This window comes from Erpetoichthys calabaricus, chromosome 6 (genome assembly GCF_900747795.2).
Source record: "Erpetoichthys calabaricus chromosome 6, fErpCal1.3, whole genome shotgun sequence".
In the NCBI taxonomy this organism is placed as follows: domain Eukaryota; kingdom Metazoa; phylum Chordata; class Cladistia; order Polypteriformes; family Polypteridae; genus Erpetoichthys; species Erpetoichthys calabaricus.
The window spans coordinates 214,800,343-214,816,623 of NC_041399.2; the positions used below are offsets into that span (position 1 = coordinate 214,800,343).

The 16,281-nt window shown below is 44.6% G+C and overlaps 1 protein-coding gene across 7 annotated transcripts in view; it reads left to right on the forward strand.

Annotated features, from left to right (window-relative positions):
- Positions 1 to 16,281, forward strand: part of LOC114644571 (phosphatase and actin regulator 1-like) — a 269,029-nt gene that overhangs the window by 222,254 nt on the left and 30,494 nt on the right. For all 7 annotated transcript variants that reach the window (XM_051928987.1, XM_051928983.1, XM_051928986.1 and 4 more), the window contains 2 exons: positions 3,111 to 3,307; positions 7,070 to 7,226. In XM_051928987.1, the coding sequence (XP_051784947.1) occupies positions 3,111 to 3,307; positions 7,070 to 7,226 (354 nt within the window). The remainder of the gene's footprint in view (positions 1 to 3,110; positions 3,308 to 7,069; positions 7,227 to 16,281) is intronic.

Consider the following 16,281-nt stretch of genomic DNA (forward strand, 5'->3'; position numbering starts at 1 on the left):
CGAGTGAATGTTTTGCAGGACGTGTGTGTGAATGAAGCCTAACGCTTTCGGCCTTTCCAGTGTTAAGTTACCCGCCAGTATAAAAAGAACCTCAGAAGTTAAAGTGCCTTTGCTGGTCAGTTTTCCACCTCAAAACTCTGACCCATCAAGGAGTTTTCAACCGATGTGCTTATAGTATAGAAAAAGTGAATTGAACTGTCGTGTGAGATGACCACTTAATGAACGTCCATACAAACTGACCTGTCATGGATTGTGTCGATGCTATGAAAGTTGCTAATGTGAGGGGAGCCACAGCCCTTACCCGGCCAGGACATCAGTTGGATGAAAGGACCCGAGGGGACAGAGAGCATCGGCAGGGCACTACCTTCTCTGGGACGCTAGAGGGCAGCTGTGGCAACATGGATTCCCCCAGGGCATGCTGGGAGCTGGAGTTTGACACAGCCTGGTTGGGTTTTGTGCGGGGGCCACCAGGGGGAGCTGCAGAGCCCTACTTTGGGCTTTTACCACTCTTGGTGGGGGGGGGGGGCGGGGGGGTCTTTCCAGGTCTGATTGAAGTCACCTCACTCCATTCAGGGAGGAAGAGGGATGAAGCTTGCTAAGAGGAGGAGTGGAGTGGAGAGGAGAGGAGAAGACGACAGAAGGGACTGATATTCGGTGTTCTGTGCTGTATTGTGCTACCCGGTGCTGTGGGGAGTGAAGGAAAAGCATGTGTGTCACTGACCTGGTGGTTCTGTGGCTGTTGTGTCCGGGGTTTGGGGAGCTGTACACCCCCTGGTGGTCCACGCTATTTAAAAATGAGCTGCGTTTTATAGGATCTACACCTGGAGTCCCCAACTCCGGTGGCTGCAGGTTTTCATTCTAACCCTTTTCTTAATGAGTGACCTGTTTTTGCTCCTAATTAACTCCTTTTTCATTCATTTTATTTGACTTGCTCTTGAAGACTCGGACCGCTTAGCTGTTTCTTTTTCCTTTTTTAGCTGCCAAACAATAATGAGATATAAAATGAGCCAAAACAACTGGTGTCCATATGTGAAAATAAAGAAAAAATGAAGGTCTCAGGAATGAGGATCTGCTCAGGTCCCTAAAACATGTTAACGTTGCTCTTAGAAAAGAGAAAATCCACAATGTCGGACATGTCAGCTATTACAAGCCATGGAGTTAAAGAACGAGTTTAATGAACAACAAGATAATCCGAGCCTAATTAAGCAACTGGTTGGAGTTTGAGGCCCTGACTTAGTTGGTCTTCTGCTGGCTCCCTCACTTCATGTTTCATTTCTGTTTAAGGAAAGAAATGAAGCGACTCAGAGGAACAAATCTTAAAAATAAAAAACCAAAACAAGTCAATTAAAATGAATGGAAAAGGGTTAATTAGCAGCAAAAACAGGTCACCAATTAAGAAAAGGTTGAGAATGAAAACCTGCAGCCACTGGGGCCATCCAGGACCGGAGTTGAGGACCCCCTGATCTAAACCAACCTGCTGGATGCACCATCCGCTCATTGAAAGTCGCTACATAAAGAAGATCTGACCGTTGACATGTAGCGTCCACCCTTTGAAAGTTCCTATGTAAAGATGAATTGACCGGTTGTGTGCAGTGTCCATTCATGCAAAGGAAAACTGACCTGTTGGACACGGTGTCCACTTATCAAAGCTGCCATATAAATGTAAACTGCATTGTTAAAGAAACCTGGTGTGCATGATGTCCACTCACTGAAAGTTGCTATATAAAGGTGAGCTGACCTGTGACATGTAGTGTCCACTCTATGAAGGTTGCTGTGTAAGGACGAATTGCTCTGTCGTCTGCTGTGTCTACTCGGTGAAAGTCCACGTGACATGAAGCTGACCTGTCATTGTCCCGTCAGGCATGGCTGTTAAACGAAGATGAATCGCATTCTGCAGTAACTGAGCCACCCTGTGGTGCACACTGTCCACTCATTACAAGTGGCTGTATGATGGTGACCTGTGTGACGTGTCCCCTCAATGACAGTTGTTATGTAAAGGTGATCTGAGCGGTGACATGTAGCATCCACCCTTTGAAAGTTGCTATGTAAAGGTGAATTGACTGGTTGTGTGCAGTGTCCATTCATGCAAAGGTAAACTGACCTGTCGGACACGGTGTCCACTTTATCAAAGCTGCCATATAAATGTAAACTGCATTGTTAAAGAAACCTGGTGTGCATGATGTCCACTCATTGAAAGTTGCTATATAAAGGTGAGCTGACCTGTGACATGTAGTGTCCACTCTATTAAGGTTGCTGTGTAAGGACGAATTGCTTTGTCGTCTGCTGTGTCTACTCCATGAACGTCCACGCGAAGTTAAGCTGACCTCTCATTGTCCCGTCAGGCATGGCTGTTAAACGAAGATGAATTGCATTATGCAGTAACTGAGCCACCCTGTCATGCACACCGTCCACTCATTAAAAGTGGCTGTATAAAGGTGACCTGTGTGACGTGTCCCCTCAATGACAATTGCTATGTAAAGATGAACTGAGCAGTGACATGTAGCGTCCACCCTTTGAAAGTTGCTATATAAAAGTGAATTGACTGGTCATGTGCAGTGTCCATTAATGCAGAGGTAAACTGACCTATTGGACACAGTGTCCACTTATCAAAGTTACCATATAAAAGTAAACTGCATTGTATACAAACCTGGTGTAAATGATGTCCACTCACTAAAAGTTGCTATATAAAAGTGAATTGACCGGTCGTGTGCAGTGAGGTAAACTCACCTGTCGTGCACGATGTCCACTCATTGAAAGTTTCTATATAAAGGTGAGCTGACCTGTGACATGCAGTGTCCACTCTATGAAGGCTGCTGTGTAAGGACGAATTGCTCTGTCGTCTGCTGTGTCTACTCCATGAACGTCCACGCGAAGTTAAGCTGACCTGTCATTGTCCCATCAGGCATGGCTGTTAAATGAAGATGAATTGCATTCTGCAGTAACTGAGCCCCACCCTGTGGTGCACACTGTCCACTCATTACAAGTGGCTGTATGACAGTGACCTGTGTGACGTGTCCCCTCAATGACAGTTGCTATGTAAAGGTGAACTGAGCCGCCGTGCTCACTTTCTTGCAGCCTCCTTCAGTTTCTTTTCTTTCTTTCTTTCTCAGCTCCGGTCTCCACACCATCCAAGGAAGCTCGCTCGACGGGCGGCCAGTGCCAACAGTGGTGATCGAGTGCGACGACGACAAAGAAAATGTGCCTAATGAGTCCGATTACGAGGATGCGCCCAGTTTGTATCGGGACGAGGATGACGAGGATGAAGATGAGGAGGAAGACGACGATGACGACGGCTCACTTTTTACAAGTAATCCTTCACTTGTGTTTCTTTCAACAGATTTGACATCCACTGCTGCCCGTCGGTATTGTAGGGAGCTCAAGTTTGCACAAAGGCAGGAAACAAACTGGCCATATTTAAAAAAAAAAAAATAAATAAAAAAATTTAAATGAAAAGTGACGGTAGGTTATGTTTTTTTTTTTATTATTAATTTAGCTGATAACTTTGACCCCAACTTGCTTTCCAAGGAGGGTCAGCTGTCCTCACATTTCAGGTGAAGTGACTCTGTCCTGGCAACGTGAGGGTCACTTTGTGATGATTGCCAAGAAAATGTGCATAATGAGGACCCTCGTAATAGTAGGGTCGAACCTGTTGTCACTTTATGTAGTGCCTTTCACGCTTTACATTTGATTCCAAAAGTGTATTTTGTGAACACTTGCCATGTGGAGATGTCTCACTCAGTGGCGCAAACAAGAAGTCATCAGTTGGATGTCATTACTGGGGTCTGTTATGAACTGGAGGCCAAACAGGTGCGAGACCTGCTAAAACAAGACGGGCAGAGGCTCACCTGACTTCAGCAAGACCCCTGATGCTACCTGTTGGCTTCAACTGTAGCTAATTCCGAAAAATTGGGGGGGGGGGGGGGTGATTGGTGCAGGCAAAATAACTGTAAAGTGTCACCAAAAGCCCCAAGAAGATGAGGGATAATCGTAAACCCTTTAAAAAAAATGAAACATTTAGTAAGAAAAATGGCAAAATACTAAGAAAGGCTTCTAAACAGCTGCAGTGGAGGTGCCACAAAGGCAATCCAGAGCAGACGAGCCAAAAACAGAATGAATATAACAGAGATGCATTAGATAGATAGATAGATAGATAGATAGATACTTTATTAATCCCAAGGGGAAATTCACATTCTCCAGCAGCAGCATAACGATGTACACGGAGCTGCTGAAAAGGCTGCCACTCTCTGACAAATGATTGTGATGCACCATCTGTTGGAATGCCAAATGCAATGTACATATCTCTGTTATATGCTACTTGATATGGGATGTGTAAAAGCAGTGTTAATGTTTGTGATGCACCGCCTGTTAGAATGGCAGAGACATAGCAACTGGACAGACACATAGATAAACAGACAGACAGACACTTCTCCTTGAACAACTACAATGTATGTCTTGTATAACCCAAAATCATACAAGGAGTGGCCCTCTTTTTTGACAGCAAAGCCTTGACTCCCTAAGAAGGCAACAACAAACTTGTAGGGAAACAATGGAAGATGAGAGAGAGAGAGAGAGAGCGAGCCCAAGTCATCCTCTTCACAGAGCCAGATGGCCAATCCGTTATGGCCACCTGAGGAATACAATACAACAGTACAATAGTGATAGATAGATGAAAGGGTCTATATAACTGATAGATAGATAGATACTTTATTAATCCCAAGGGGAAATTCCCATACTCCACCAGCAGCATACTGATAATAACAATATTAAATTAAAGAGCGATAACAATGCAGGTATACAGACAGACAATAACTTTGTATAATGTTAACGTTTACCCCCGCGGGTGGAATTGAAGAGTCGCATAGTGTGGGGTATCCTCAGTCTGTCAGTGGAGCAGGACATTGACAGCAGTCTGTTGCTGAAGCTGCTGCTCTGTCTGGAGATGATCCTGTTTAGTGGATGCAGTGGATTCTCCATGATTGACAGGAGTCTGCTCAGCGCCCGTCGCTCTGCCACAGATGTCAGACTGTCCAGCTCCATGCCAACAATAGAGCCTGCCTTCCTCACCAGTTTGTCCAGGCGTGAGGCGTCCCTCTTCTTTATGCCGCCTCCCCAGCACACCACTGCGTAGAAGAGGGCGCTCGCCACAACCGCCTGGTAGAACATCTGCAGCATCTTATTGCAGATGTTGAAGGATGCCAGCCTTCTAAGGAAGTATAGTCGGCTCAGTCCTCTCTTGCACAGACCATCAGTATTGGCAGTCCAGTCCAGTTTATCATCCAGCTGCACTCCCAGGTATTTATAGGTCTGTACCATCTGCACACAGTCACCTCTGATGATCATGGGGTCCATGAGGGGCCTGGTCCTCCTAAAATCCACCACCAGCTCCTTGGTTTTGCTGGTGTTCAGGTGTAGGTGGTTTGAGTCGCACCATTTAACAAAGTCCTTGATTAGGTTCCTATACTCCTCCTCCTGCCCACTCCTGATGCAGCCCACGATAGCAGTGTCGTCAGCGAACTTTTGCATGTGGCAGGACTCCGAGTTGTATTGGAAGTCCGATGGCTGAACAGGACCGGAGAAAGTCCAGTCCCCTGCAGCGCTCCTGTGCTTCTGACCACAATGTCAGACCTGCAGTTCCTGAGACGCACATACTGAGGTCTGTCTGTAAGATAGTCCACGATCCATGCCACCAGGTATGGATAATAGTAGAGACTGCAAAGCAAAGTGCCAGAGTAGAAGAGACCACTCACTAAGTACAGAACTGTCACATATGAGGATTCCGATTTGTTCAGAGTCATGGAGACCTCAGCCAACAAGCCGCCTCTCCTCATTGGCCAATCCGCAACTGAGTCAGTGCTGGGCCGGCCAATCAGATGAAAGGACCCTTCTAACCCAGCGTTTCTCAACCTTTCAGTATTTGCGACCCGAGTTTTCATAACACTTTTAATTGCGCCCCCCTAACATTTTTTTGAAAGAAGCCCACTAATACCAGTTTGTTCTTTTTTAATTAATGATATATCATAGATGCATATTTTATTATACCTACTTAACTTTTATTGACGCTTATCTAACTCTGTATTTATTTTTCTAGTATCAGAATGTAGTTTAAGTTAATTTGTTTTGGTTTCAATAGATGTATTTTTCATATTTTCGATTCTTATTTTCTTTTTTTCACATCTTCACGCCCCCTTTTTGTTACTTTCGTGCCCCCCTAGGGGGGCCCACCCCACAGTTTGAGAACCACTGTTCTAACCAATGACTCCAGTACTCCTTTTTCAGAGATGGGCAGGCAAGCAACTTGGCAGTAGAGCTGTTGCACCAAGTGCCACATGTGAGTGCCATGAAGCAGTGGCGTAGCGTGGGTGTCAGCTGCCCGGGGCGGAGGAAAATTCCGCCGCCCCCTTATTTAGGTATTTCAATTTAAAAGACTAAAATATACAGTAATTCTAAAGAATTTTGCCGCCCCCTAAAAGTGCCGCCCGGGGCGGGCCGCCCCTGCCACCCCCACTACGCTACGCCACTAGGCGGGTATCAGATTATAACTGTCCTATTATTTATGTGTTAGTGCTCATGACTAACAGCAGAGATGAAGTCTGCACAGTTAATCAGCAGCTCTAGTCAGGGTGTGCTAAACTGAAGTTGTGAGTCTTCAGCTGGGATTTCAAAGCTGAGACTGAAGGGGCATCTCTTATAGTAGCAGGCAGACCACTCCACACTTTTATTTTGGGGGGGGGGGGGGGAGCTCCTGCTGTTATTTTATTAAACCTTGGAATTGTAATCAGGCTGGAATCACCATATCTTAATGTGCGTTCTGCTGGTTTGTAAGTCATTTTCTAAGGTGGATATCGATCACATCATCTGTAATATTTCTTTCTAACCACCTTTACGTTTTTCCTAACCTCATATTTTAACCGTTGCTGCCATATGTCACACGGTTGTGATGACACCTGCTGCAAACCATTAAGGCCTGCGGTGTAACTTTGGAGACGTGTGACGTTTCTTTCTGATCCCAGGTGTTGTTTTTTCCCTCACTCTTTCCAAAAGCTGACCTTTCCTGTCTCTTCCTTCTCAGGTTCTTTGGCCTTAAAGGTCTGCAGAAAAGACTCGCTGGCAATAAAGCTGAGCAACCGGCCTTCCAAAAGAGAGCTGGAGGAGAAAAACATCATCCCTATGCAGACAGATGAAGAGAGGCTGGAGATGAGGCAGCAGATCGGAACCAAGCTGACACGGTAGGCACTGACACGCCCGACTCTGGCATTTGTCACCAGCCCTGGATACTCGTAGTCTGCTCTGCCATTTGTCTTTATGTGTCATAGAACTCGATGTGGTGGTCGTCATGGATTTGTGTGTGGTAGTAAATGGTGATGCATGTTGGTGTCCTGATAATAATAACATTAAAGCCTGCCATTCGTGGTACTACAGCGGAGTCAGAAAGTATCAAGACCCTTCACTTTCTTCACACTATATGGTGTGGCAGACATCCTCCGTGACCAGTATGGTCTTTTGCATTGACGTGAAGTTTGTAAGACTTACCAGGAGTGTTTACTGGGTTCATCTACTCTCACCCTTGAAGACTAACACACACACACACACACACACACACACACACACACACACACATATAGTGATCCTATCCAGACAATGACTCGACTGGTGCCAATTGGCAGTCACTCCACAGTATTCTACACAGGGACTCGCTGTCACCAGCACTAGCATGCATATGGGTGCCCACACATAAACGTTTGGTCAAATGCCGCTTACCAAACACTGTCTTGCTTTTACAGCAGTTGTACTTATTAAAGATTAATTCATTTTAATTTATTTTAAATTGATACATTTGCCATTTGTGTTCATCATTATACGCTCCATAACCCATAATGACAAAGTGACATGACGTTTACAGAAAGGTTTGCAAATTTATTAAGAATCGAAAGCTAAAACGTCTTCCTCCTAAAAGTATTCGGACCCTTCATTCTAGAAGCCCCCTTTGGCAGCAATTCCAGCTTGAAGTCTCCCTTGGGAAGTCTCTACAAGTTTGGCCTACCTGGATTTGGGCAGCTGATCCCATTCTTCCCAGCAGATCCTTTCATGCGCCAGTAGATTGTATGCATAGCATCTGTACAAAAATATAAGCAGATATAATAAAAGTATTACTACAGATGTTTGTGATGCACCATCTGTTGGAATGACAAATGCAACCGTATGGGCACAGAGATTTACAGACACAGCAAATGCTTATTTGCAGTAATAAAATGCATTACTACAAATGTTTGTGATGCACCATCTGTTGGAATGACAAATGCACACATTTTATTACTAAAATTGTTTGTAACGCACCATCAGTTGGAATGACAAATGCAACTGTATGAACACATAGATTTACAGGCACACACATGCTTATTTGCAGTAATAAAATGCACTACTACAAATGTTTGTGATGCACCATCTGTTGGAATGACAGAGACGTAGCAACTGCAAGAAGACATGGATACATTTTTATTTTTTATTTATTTTTTTGTTTTTATTTTTATATTGTATTGAGGATTTGTTCTGTGTATTGTATTGTATTGTATTGACCCCCTTCTTTTGACACCCACTGCACACCCAACCTACCTGGAAAGGGGTCTCTCTTTGAACTGCCTTTCCCAAGGTTTCTTCCTTTTTTTTCCTACAAGGTTTTTTTTTGGGGGGGAGGGGGATTTTTTCCTTGTCTTCTTAGAGAGTCAAGGCTGGGGGGCTGTCAAGAGGCAGGGCCTGTTAAAGCTCATTGCGGCACTTCTTGTGTGATTTTGGGCTATACAAAAAAAAAATTGTATTGTATGGTATAAACAGGTACAAAGACACTTATTTGTACTAATAAAATGCACTGCTATAAATGTGTGTGATGCACCATCTGTTGGAATGAAAAATGCAACGAAAAGGTCTCTGTTATATGCCGTTTTGTATGGAATTCATAAAAGCTGTGCTCATGTTTGTGATGAACCAACTGTTGGAAGAAAAATGCAGTGCATTTTATTACTAAAATTGTTTGTGATACACTATCAGTTGGAATGGCAAATGCAATCTTGTGGACACATAGATACCACAGGTACACAGATTCTTATTTGCAGTAATAAAATGCAGTACTATAGATGTGTGTGATGCACCATCTGTTGGAATGACAAATGCAGTGCAATTTATTACTACAGATGTTTGTGATGTGCTATCTGTTGGAATGACAGAGCGACTGAAAACCAGACACACAGATGCACAGGCACATGAACACTTATTTGTAGAAATGAAATGAATTACAGCAAATGCTAGTGATGCACCTTCTTTTGGAATACCATATGCAAGGCATTCTTTTACTACAAAAGTTAATGACACACCATCTGTTGGAATGAGAAATGTTCTCCATTTTATTACTACAAATGTTTGTGATGTGCCATTTGTTGGAATGACATAACAACCGGATGGACACATTGATACAACAAATACAATGTATATGTCTCTGTTATATTTCGCAAAAGCAATGTTAATGTTTGTGATACGCCATTTGTTAGAATGATAAATGCAATGCATTTTATTACTACAAATGTTTGCGATTCACCATTTGTTGGAATACCATATACAAGGCGTTTTTTACTACAGAAGTTAATGATGCACCATCTGTTGGAATGAGAAATGCAGTCTATTTAATTACTACAAATGTTTGCGATGCACCATCTGTTGGAATTAGAGAGACATAGCAACCACAGAGTCATATAGATGCACAGGCACACAGACATTTGTCCTAAATTGACGTGGATGTTTCTTTCTTTGTGCTCGCTGTTTTGGATTTAACCGAAAGCTAATGGATTTTTCAATTTATGGGCATTTTTAATTTTGAAATTCTGGATTGTTTTGTTAAACTTTTGTTTGCCTCTTGTGGGAAACGCTTTTTTTTTAATATTAATTGCTTCAGTTTTGTTTTTGAAGTTTCTTTCTTTTAGTTCATTAATATTTATATATTTAAAGCATTATTCTTGTTTTTTTGGGTCTGAGGGTTTTTTTTTTTGTTATTTCTGTTTTATTTGGGTGTTTTCTCTTTATAACCCTTTGCCTCATGATTGGACCTGCACCTAATTCTGTTTGGTTATTATGTAGTATCTATGTGTGTTTTGCAGTTCCCTTATGTTTCTTGTATTTCTTGGTTGATCCCAAAGAGGAGGGGCCACCTGTCAATCACCTTTAAGGGACCACCCCTTAACCTGTAAAGGCATGCTGGGAATTGAAGTCCACAGTTGTTCATTTTTGAATGCCCTCTGGTGGATTTTGGTGGGATTTGTGAGTTTTGTGTTTGCTTTAATTTTTATCCCTGGATTTTCCTGCGAGTTTCATACTGAGTTTTGTTTGCTTTGGATTGCCTGCTTGGCAAATCGTTTTTTGCTCCCATGAACTAATTTGTTGTGGATTTTTTTTCCCCTATTCATCCAGTAAGTGCGTGGTGGGGGGCACTGAGGCTGGGGATCTGCGCTGGCAATCGGAAGGTTGCCAGTTTGAATCCTGTCAATGCCAGAGGTGACTTTACTCCATTAGGCCCCTGAGCAAGACCCTTAACCTGCAACTTGCAAGGGAAGACTCGGGTGCTGGTGGCAGGACTGGCACTCCTGCCACTGTAAAACACCTCACGCTGTTCCATTCCACCTGAACTAGTGTGGTGCTGAGGTGTCACCCGTTGAACGACTGCACTCTGATCCTAATTGGGATACTGAGGTGGTTTGTCGTGTGGTGGGTGCAGCAACGCTGTGTTTCAGTGCAGGCTCCCAACCTCTCACTCCCCAATATGCCCTTCCTTTATAAAGTTCAACTTCATTGGCTACCTCTACACCAGCCAGGGGTTGACGGTAATCCCCTCCCTTGTGCAGCACCCTTTAGTGTTTTTTTTGGGGCATTTCATTGTATGTTGTTTTACCTTTAGGACGGAGTGGTGGTGTAGTGGTAGCACTGCCACCTCACAACATGGAGGCTGGCTTCATGTCCCAGGTCTTACCTGCATAGACTTCGCATGTCTTCCTCATCTCTGCTTGGGTTTGCTTTGGTTTCCTCCCACAGTCTAAAGAAATTGCACATTAGGTGGACTAGCGATGCTAAATGGGCCTGTGTGTGTGTGTTTGCCTTGTGATGGACTGGCCCTCCTGTCCAGTTGATGCTCCTGCCTTGTGCTCTATACTTGGCTCCAGCTTCCCCATGACTCTGATCTGCATGAAGCGGGTTTGGACGATGGATGGATTTTTTGGAACTTTGATTTTGAAGCACATTTTGGGTTGGTTTAGGCTGAAGCCCACCACTCTGATGGTAGCTGGGCTCCCTTCTGGTGCACGTCCTCTGAGCAGGCTGGTGGGATTCAGAAACGTTTCTGAAGGCCTCACATCACTTTTGAGATTAAATCATAACACACAGGACAGTATACAAAGCAGACAATAATAACCAGACAAAGTGACAGAGATGATCCTGCGCCGCCACCTGGTATGGCACTGGGCTCAGACACAAGGTGCCAGACTGAGCCCATCAGGCCTCATGCAGCGTTCTGCACTGCCAGAGATGCACACCATCACTTCCTGCGCCTTTGAAGTCTTTGTGTTTTGACATTTTTTGTTTTTCCCTGACGCTCGACAGGCTGCACAGGTATGTGGGTGGGGAGCATCCCAGACGCTGCATTTTTACCTTTAGAGTGTCAATGGACAACCTCCGACAAAAAAGCGCACCCCACCCCACCCCTGCCTGACCTAATCTCCACCTGCACCCTCACCAGCAGATTGGAGAAAAAGTACAGGAGGTGTAGCGTCAGATCAGGGTGCTTCTGTGGGACATACGGGAAGCCGAGGAGAATAAGAATAAAAATAACAGGAGACTTGTCATCAGTGCCAGCCATCCAGCTTGGCACTCGAGAGACTCCCAAACCACCGTGGATTCAGAAAGAATCTATGAAAAGCAAAGTGTAATGTGCATGGCGTAATGCTAAAAGAGAAACGTAAAAGCCTGGCATTCGCGGTAGTACCATGGATTCACAACGTATTGAGACCCCTTTACTTTCTGCACACTTTATTTCATTTGAAATGGAGAAATTGCCCATTTTGGCAGACACTCAATAACCCATCATGACAAAGTGAGAACGTGTTTACAGAAAGACCTGCAAATAAAATCAAAACCTGAAATCTCTCATTCGTGGAAGTATGCAGACCCTTAATGCAGTACTCTGTTGAAGCCCCTTTCAGCTTGGGAGTCTTTTGAGGTCAAATCTCTGCAAGCTTTACACACCTGGTCTTAGGCCATGTCTACTATTTGACCTGGCAGATCCTCCCAGACTCAATCCCCTTTTTACTGTGACGCTCCAACTGATGCTCGGGATCCGTCACGTTTGCTTGAATTCTCCTTGAGATGTTTCTAGAAATTAATGGAGTCCAGCTGTGGCAAAGTGTTTTGACTGGATGCTGTTTAGAAAAGCACACCTGTGTATATAGAGGGTCCTGCAATTCACACTGGAAGCCAGGAGGTTCAAGGAACTCTCTGTAGATCAAACTGTGGTGAGACACAGACCAGGACAAGGGGACAAAACCATTTCTAAAGCGGTGAGTGCCCTCAGGAGCTCAGTGGTCTCGATAATTGTGAAATGGAAGAAGCTTGGTGCCACCAGGTGTCCTTCTAGAGTTGTTGGGAGCCATGTCAGGACCAACAACCTCTCTGTAGATCAAACTGTGGTGAGGCACAGACCAGGACAAGGGGACAAAACCATTTCTAAAGCGGTGAGTGCCCTCAGGAGCTCAGTGGTCTCGATAATTGTGAAATGGAAGAAGCTTGGTGCCACCAGGTGTCCTTCTAGAGTTGTTGGGAGCCATGTCAGGACCAACAACCTCTCTGTAGATCAAACTGTGGTGAGGCACAGACCAGGACAAGGGGACAAAACCATTTCTAAAGCGGTGAGTGCCCCCAGGAGCTCAGTGGTCTCCATAATTGTAAAATGGAAGAGGTTTGGAGCCACCAGGTGTCCTTCTAAAGTTGTTGGGAGCCATGTCAGGACCAACGACCTCTCTGTAGATCAGACTGTGGTGAGGTGTAGACCAGGACGAGGGGACAAAACCATTTCTAAAGTGGTGCGTGCCCTCAGGAGCTCAGTGGTCTCCAAAATAGTGAAATGGAAGAGGTTTGGAGCCACCAGGTGTCCTCCAAGAGTTGTTGGGAGCCATGTCAGGACCAACGACCTCTCTGTAGATCAAACTGTGGTGAGGTGCAGACCAGGATGAGGGGACAAAACCATTTCTAAGGTGGTGAGTGCCCTGAATAGTCTGCCCTGCCATTTGTCTTTATGAGTCGATGAACTCAGCATGGTGGATATCATGGAATTGCGTGTGTTGTAGGAAAGGGTGATGCCTGTTGGTGTCCTGATAAATGTAACGTGAAAGCCTGCCATTCATGTTAGGTAATACAATGGACTCAGAAAGTATTGAGACCCTTCACTTTCCGCGCACTGTATGGTGTTGCAGGCTTACTTTGAAATCAATACATTTGCCATTTTTGTCCATCTTTCTACACTCAATAGCCCATAATGACAAAGTGACATCACGTTTACAGAAATTTAATTAAAAATCAAAAACTGAAATTTCTTCTTCCTAGAAGTATTCTGACTCTTCATTCAGCATTTTGTAGAAGCTCCTTTGGCAGCAATTCCAGCTTTAAGTCTTTCTTGGGAAGTCTCTACAAGCTTGGCCTACCTGGATTTGGGCAGTTGATCCCATTCTTCCTAGCAGATTCCCCTCAAGTGCCAGTAAATTGTATGAGCAGCGTCTGTAAACTGCCATCTTCAGGTCTCTCTGCTCCTGGTTGGTCACTTGAGGACCATAAACACCTCTGATTGATGGAGTGCCATTGAGGTGGTCATCCCTTCAAAATCCTATTCAAAACTAAAAACGGAAATCTCTCATTCCTAGAACTACTCAGACCCTTAACTGTGGCACTCCACGTTGTGCTCAGGTGGATCCTGTTTGCTTGACTTCTCCTTGAGATGTTTCTAGAAGATGACTGAAGTCCACCTGGAGCAAACTGAACTGTCAGGACATCATTTAGAAAGGCACACGTCTACCTGTGTGTATTGAAGGTCCAAAAATTCACACTGCAGGTCGGGTCCAAGCAACTCTCTGTAGACCTCCAGACAGATCAGGGTGAGGGGATCAAACCATTCCTAAAGCTTTGAGTGTACCCAGGAGCTCAGAGGCCTCCAGAATTGTGAAATGGAAGAAGTTTGGTCCTTCTGGAGTTAACCACACTAACAAAACATGCAAGATGAGGCTTGGTCAGGGAGGTGACCAAGAACTCAATGGTCACTCTAAAAGAGCTTCAGAAGTCCTCTGCTGAGATGGTAGAACCCTTTGGAAAGATGACCACCTCAGCAGCACTCGGTCAATCAGGAGTTTATGGTAGAGTGCTTAGATGTAAGCCATTCTTGAGAAAAAGTCATATAGCAGTTCTAAGGACTCTTGAAAGCATTGAGGGAAAAGATTCTCTGATCTGATGAGACAAAAATTGAACTCCAAGCACTATGTCGGCAAAGACCAGGCACCGCTCATCACCTGCCTAATAAAATCCTTATGGTGAAGCCTGGTGATGGCAGCATCAGGGACAGGGGGTAATGGTCAGGTCTGAGGAGAAGGAATAATGAAGCCAAATACAGAGAGGTCCTTGAAGAGAATGAGTGCATGTCATCTGAAACTGGGGTGACAGCTCGCCTTTCAGCATGACAAGGACTCCAAACATACAGCCAAGACAACACACTGGGGGGTGGCTTCTGGACAAGAGTCGGAATGTCCTGGAGTGGCCCAGACTTAAACCCCCATAGAACACGTGGAGGGAGACATGAAGATGGCAGGTTACGGACGCTTCCCATGCTTGAATGGATCTGCCAAAAAGAATGGGATAAACTGCATACAAAAAAAAAAGGTGTGCAAAGCTTGTAGAGACTAACCTAGAAGGCCCAAAGCTGAAATTGCTGCCAAAGGGGCTTCAAAAGAATACTGAATTAAGAGTCTTATGACTTCTGTGAATGAAAGATCACAGTTTTTGCTATAAAATAAATTTCTTGACATGTTGTCACTGCGTCATTATGGGTTATTGAATGTAGGGATGGGCAAAAATATCATGGGCAAATGAAACTGACAGCATAATAAAGGGTGCAGAAAGTGAAGGGGTCTCAATACTATACGAGTCCACTATAACAACACTTGGGGTGGGCTTCTGGACAAGTCTCAGAGTGTCCCAGACTTAAACCCCCCTAGAACACGTGGTGGGGAGACATGAAGACAGTGGTTTACAGACACTTCCCATGCAGTGTAGGTGAGCTTGAGAGGAACTGCCAAGAGCTGGCACCCTGCCCGGGGTTTGTTTCCTGCCTTGCACCCTGTGTTGCCTGGGATTGGCTCTAGCAGACCCCTGTGACACTATAGTTTGGATATAGCGGGTTGGATAATGGATGGAGGGTGGCATGGTGGTGCAGTGGTAGTGCTGCTGCCTCGCAGTTAAGAGACCTGGGTTCGCTTCCCGGGTCCTCCCTGCGTGGAGTTTGCATGTTCTCCCCGTGTCTGCGTGGGTTTCCTCCCACAGTCCAAAGACATGCAGATTAGGTGGATTGGCGATTTTAAATTGGCCCTGGTGTGTGCTTGGTGTGTGGGTGTGTTTGTGTGTGTCCTGCGGTGGGTTGGCACCCTGCCCGGGATTGGTTCCTGCCTTGTGCCCTGTGTTGGCTGGGATTGGCTCCAGCAGACCCCCGTGACCCTGTGTTCGGATTCAGTGGGTTGGAAAATGGATGGATGGATGGATCTGCCAAGAAGAAAGGGATAAACTGCATAGAAAAAAAAGGTGTGCAAAGCTTGTAGAGACAAACCTAGAAGGCCCAAAGCTGAAGTTGCTGCCAAAGGGGCTTCGACAGAGTACTGAATTATGAGTCTTATTACTTCTATCAATGAAAGATTACAGTTTTTGCTTTGGATTAAATCTGCAGACATGTTGTCACTGCATCATTATGGGTTATTGAATGTAGAGATGGGCAAAAATATCAAGCGCAACCTTTTCAAATGAGATCAACAACACGATAAAGGGTGCAGAAAAATTGTCTTCAATTTTGTTGGGTTATAAATTGATCTATTTGTATGGAATGATTACAATGAAAATTAATAAAATAAAAATATAAAAAAAAAAAAAAAAAAAAGAAAGTGAAGGGGTCTCAATACTGTCTGAGTCCACTGTAACGTCATGATGGCGTTTGTAGGCAGACAC